The following is a 4,713-nucleotide window of genomic DNA, read 5'->3' as shown; positions in this document are numbered from 1 at the left end:
GGGCGCTCGCCCCCACCCCCGGGGCCACCTTGTGTGGCTGCAAGCGCCCGGGCTCCTCTCCCCAGGGGGAGGCCGGGAAGGGGGAGGCGAGCAATGACAGGCGTGTTAGGCTTGTCCCCAGGCTGGAGGACCCGTGCCCAGTCCGCAGGCCGCCGAGATGAGATCTGAGCCAGGCCCAGAGCCGGGAACCTGCGCCCCTCAATGAGACCTGCCGGGCCCAGTCTGCCAGCGGCCGGACGCACGGCGGGACAGACCGCCGGACGCCTGACAGCTGCCGCGGGGCCACCGCGTCCGCCCCGCCCGCATAACGGGCCGCCCCCGCGCGCCGGCGAGCTCACCTCGCGGGCGATCTGGTTCAGCGCGTCGTCCTCCGCCGACAGCCGCTCCCGGTTGGGGAGCCGCTTGCGCCCCGAGCCCTGAGTGCCCATGTCCATCGGCCGCCTCGCCCGCTGCCGCCGCGGGACCCGCCGCTCCCGCCGCTCGCGCCCCTCCCGGCCGGGCCGATCCGCCCCTCCCTCCGCCGCGGCGTCATGGCGTCAGCGGGCGCAACTGGGGACGCGGGGGCGCGGGGACGCCGGGGGACCGGGCCGAGGCGGTGGGGACCCGCAGGAGCGCTGGAGAGAGAACTGGGGAGGGGCGCGGGGACGCCGGGGCCAGGGACAACGACTTGGAAAGACGCCGAGGGTCGGGAACTACCTCCCAGGGACGGAGGAAACGAAAAGCACCACGACGCCGGGGATGCCCAGGGCCGGGCACGCGGGATCCTGCGGGACCAGGGGCGCGAGTAGGCGGGGCGGGAGGAAGGGAGGTTGGACCTCCTTGGGGATTGCTTGGCTTGGAGCGGGGCGTCAGTCCTGGAACGACTCGCTCCAGGCAGTGGACACAGAGCTAGTGGGGACCCGGGGTGGTGGGAAGGCTTTCAGGGCTTGGGTTGTGGTTTGCGCAGAGGAGAGCTTGCAGGATACGGTTCAGACTGGCGACTCCTATACCCCAGGGAGTCGGAGTGGAAGATGTCACCGAGGGGGTAAGCGCTGGGCTCCGGGGTCAGGCCCAGGGGCACTCAGATCTGCCGCCACCGCCAGGCCTTGTGACCTTGGCTTCACTGTGCGCGATGTGTGCGTTTCTGTTTTGAAACGCGTGTTCTACGCGCTTGGATATACCCCGGTGCCCTGGTTCTGAGAGCAAAGACTTGTCATTTCACCGGTGGGTCCTCAGCTTCTAGGCTGCTTCTCTCAGTACATAGTTGGAGAAGAAGTGAACTTGCCCAAGCTCTCTGAAGCTCACTGTCCATATCCTAGAGGTGGATTTAAAAATAAATGGAAGCATTAGGTGAGGTTTCAAAAGCTCCTGCCGTTTGGTCCCACGCGTCGCGTCAGGCTGTTACCTGTCAGGGAGAGCTGCACCGCGGGATGAGACAGCAGTGGTGGGAGAGGGAGGGGGCATCCAGAAGTCAGCGGTAATTCCCCCGCCTCCAGGTAAGAGTGGTTAACGTTTTGGTGTGTTTCCAGCCAAGTGCTGTGACCACATTGCTTTGCGTTCTTAGAAAGATAACCTTGAAACTGAATGGGGGGAGAGAAGGACAGGGACCTCGCCCAGGCAGGAAAACTGCTGGAGGTTACTTTGCAGAGAAAAGATGTGAGTCCAGTAGCCTGAGCTGGAGGGCAGATCCGGGTAATGTTGGTCAGGATGACTGAGCACACTCAGGTGGGTCGGCAGGGCAGACTGTGACCTGGTTCCCCACGGAGCTCCCAGAGCCCAGCTGCACACTTGGACACTGGGGCGTGTCTGTGGACTGCATCTCCTGTGCCACAGTCACACCACTCTGGATCTGTTCTGCTTAGGTGAAGTAATGCTCCTCATAGAAATCTTGAGCCCCCACCTCTGGAGCTGCCGTGGCCTGTGGGGGCTGCTCATCTCCCCTCTGTCCACTGCACTGTGCGTCCACACTGCTCCCTCTGCATGCTACAGTGCAGGGCACAGCTGTAAGGAGACACATGTGGCCGCTGCCCTAGTGACTGGCTTGGGATGCCCAACCTCTTATCCAAAGCTACATCTAAGCTTCTTCCTTTCTGGAAGAAGTCTCCCCAACTCCCAAGGCCTGCTCCTTCCTCCCTGTTGTTCATCAGGACGTTGAACCTCTTATTAACACTTACAATTTTCCATTTCTGTTAGGTCTCCTAGGAAGAGCAGGCACTGACCATATATCTTCCTCAACTTTACAGCCTTTCTGGGGATCAGATGCACTGGCTGCTTAGATGGTGTAATGGCTGAGTGTATGGAACTGGGTCCAGTTCCTGACCCTCCTCACTCTTCCTGGTGAGCTGTTGTCCAGGGGCTGGTGGAGGTGTGTTCCAGCCTCTAGACCAGCAATTTTAACCAGAGTGCAGCAGTGCCATGAGAGGATCTTGTGCCTTGAAAAACTTTAAAGATCCTTAATTATTTTCAAAAGAAGTTCAAAGCACAGTAGGCATTTTTTTTACTTTTTTAAAAAATCAACTAAACATATTTTAAGTGTGCTATGGAAGTTTAACTATAAGTTCAAGTGTGCCATGAGATGAAAAAAGTTGAAAAACAACTGCTCTAGATACCATGTTGAATTCTGGTTCCTGTCCCTTCCCCATCAGGTGTTCACTGCCAGGGAAAAACCACCACCAAAACCAATGTTGCTGGTCCTCAGATGGTCCCGTGATGTCCTGACTGTCTCTATGACCTTCTATGGGCACCCTCTTCCTTGGGTGCTATGCTGAGTGGGCTGGTCCTCTCTTCACAGTTGGGCCTCACCTTTTAAGGGAAATATTAATACCTACAGTCTTAGGCCCTTTGTGCTGCTGTAGTACAACAGACCTTTATTGTTCACAGTTCTGGAGGCTGGGAAGTCCAAGGTCAAGGTGCCAGCAGCTCCAGTGTCTGGTAAGGACCCCTTTCTCATAGGTGGGGCCTCACATGGTGGGAAGGACAAAATGCTTCCCTGAAACCTTTGTTGCGAGCACTGACTCCATTCACAAGGGCTCTGCTCCCATGACCCGATTACCTCTTTCAGGCCCTATCTGAATACTGAATTTGGTGAGGGGATAACAGCATTTGGACCATAGCACCTACCCTGTCAGAGTAGGGATAGCCCAGTAAAGAACTGTTACAGGGCTTACCACATGGGCAATCAATGAATGGTCTCTCTAGCTGTAGCCTTCAAATGATGGCAGGTGAGGGGCATCTAGGCACAGAGGAGACCACAGAGCTGCCTAAGGTCCCTGCCTGGATGTGAGGGGAAGTGGGCATGGACCTTAGGCAGCTCTGTGGTCTCCTCTGTGCCTAGGTGCCTCCTGCAGGGAGACCAAGACCCATAAGGCCCCATTCATCATGCCAAATCATCAGCTTCTCCTGCGTGGCAGTCCATGCACCTGTCACTACCTAGGATTCTGTACCTGACCCCTCCCTGCTGTGCTGTTGCTATTCTAGATGATTAGATTACCCATTGGGGGTTATTTCAGAGCAGGACATGGAGAAGATATGCCACAGATCTGATGTCCAGGGCCAGAAAATCAGTATGTCCATCTCTAGGCCTGGTACCAAGGCCTTTCACAGACTACAGATGCCACCTTAGAAAGCGTCCATGAGAAAATAGAGGTGGCCAGGGCCACCTGGTGAGAGGCACCATGCTGTGGAAACCACGTGTGGCACAGTGGAGACCTCATGCTGTTCATGACCATCCCAGAGTTCACTCTGTTGAGGGGCTCATTGGTAAAGCCCCAGGGCTGCTGGGGAGAGAAGTGAATGAGTGTCTGTGGAGGGGTGTCCAGCCCAGGTGAGCACTCAGTGCCTCTCAGACTGAGAGCTACCCAAGCAGTCACATGAGCCATGAGGGTGACTCACTCTGGGTCAGTTGAGAGTATTGTCCATGTGGCCCTACCTGGGACTTGTCACCAGCACTCCAGCCTTGCCCTTCAGTTGCCCGCAGATGTATACCGTGTTTCCCCCAAAATAAAACGTACCCCCAAAATAAGCCCTAGCAGGATTTCTATGCATTTGTTAAATATAAGCCCTACCTGGATAATAAGACTGAGTGATGGGCATGGCTATGCAATGTATCTGCATAGCCAAGCAGTGCATTTAGGCACGGGGCAGTAAGGCAGACTGGAATACCTTTTATCTGCCACAGCTCCTTTCTCCAAGCTGTTTGCACTTGTGCAGGTGCACGTGTGGTAACCGCAGTCGCAAGCATCCTATTGTGCACGTGTGAATGGCTAGGATAAGATGACCAGATGTCCTGCTTTTGGTGGGACAGTCCCGCATTTTAAAAAAGTCTGGATTTTTGGAAAGAATTCACAACAAGCTAGGGAATGGAGGGAGAATGGGAAGGGAATATATGGTTATGCCATAATAGGCCATGTGGCGATTTCACCAGGATATGAATTTTATATTATTTTTGTTAATTTTATAATGTTAAACTTTAATAATAACAAATAATTGTTGAGGACTGATTATCGAGAACTGCTTATCAAAGTTCACATTGTTGATCAGTTGCTAGAATTCGACCACCATTATTTGGACTTAATGAACAATGGCATTTTTTGGCATTGGCAATGATGAAAACAGTTTGTAACTGTCTCTCAGACGATGCACATCATACTGCATGCTAGTGCTAGTTAAATAAGTGATGTCAACAAATCAGCTCTTCAGATAATTTAGGTAAGTAATTTATTTATTTATTTCATG

The 4,713-nt window shown here is 54.4% G+C and overlaps 1 protein-coding gene across 5 annotated transcripts in view; it reads right to left on the bottom strand.

The window, feature by feature from the left end:
- The window catches only part of LRRFIP1 (LRR binding FLII interacting protein 1), a 151,705-nt gene extending 151,224 nt beyond the window's left edge, over positions 1 to 481 (bottom strand). For 4 of the 5 annotated variants that reach the window (XM_003798233.3, XM_023518266.1, XM_023518269.1 and 1 more), the window contains exon 1: positions 339 to 459. In XM_003798233.3, coding sequence (XP_003798281.1) covers positions 339 to 434 — 96 coding nt within the window. In that variant the 5' untranslated portion in view covers positions 435 to 459. Of the gene's footprint in view, positions 1 to 338 lie in introns of all 5 variants that reach the window. The other variant, XM_023518271.1, reaches the window with a different exon arrangement.
- Between the last annotated feature and the right edge of the window lie 4,232 nt (positions 482 to 4,713).

The sequence above is a fragment of the Otolemur garnettii genome, unplaced genomic scaffold, assembly GCF_000181295.1.
Source record: "Otolemur garnettii isolate 467f Iridium unplaced genomic scaffold, OtoGar3 scaffold00133, whole genome shotgun sequence".
Taxonomy (NCBI): Eukaryota; Metazoa; Chordata; class Mammalia; order Primates; family Galagidae; genus Otolemur; species Otolemur garnettii.
The sequence above is the reverse complement of the archived record's forward strand: the minus strand, read 5'-3'. Positions and strand labels throughout refer to the sequence as shown.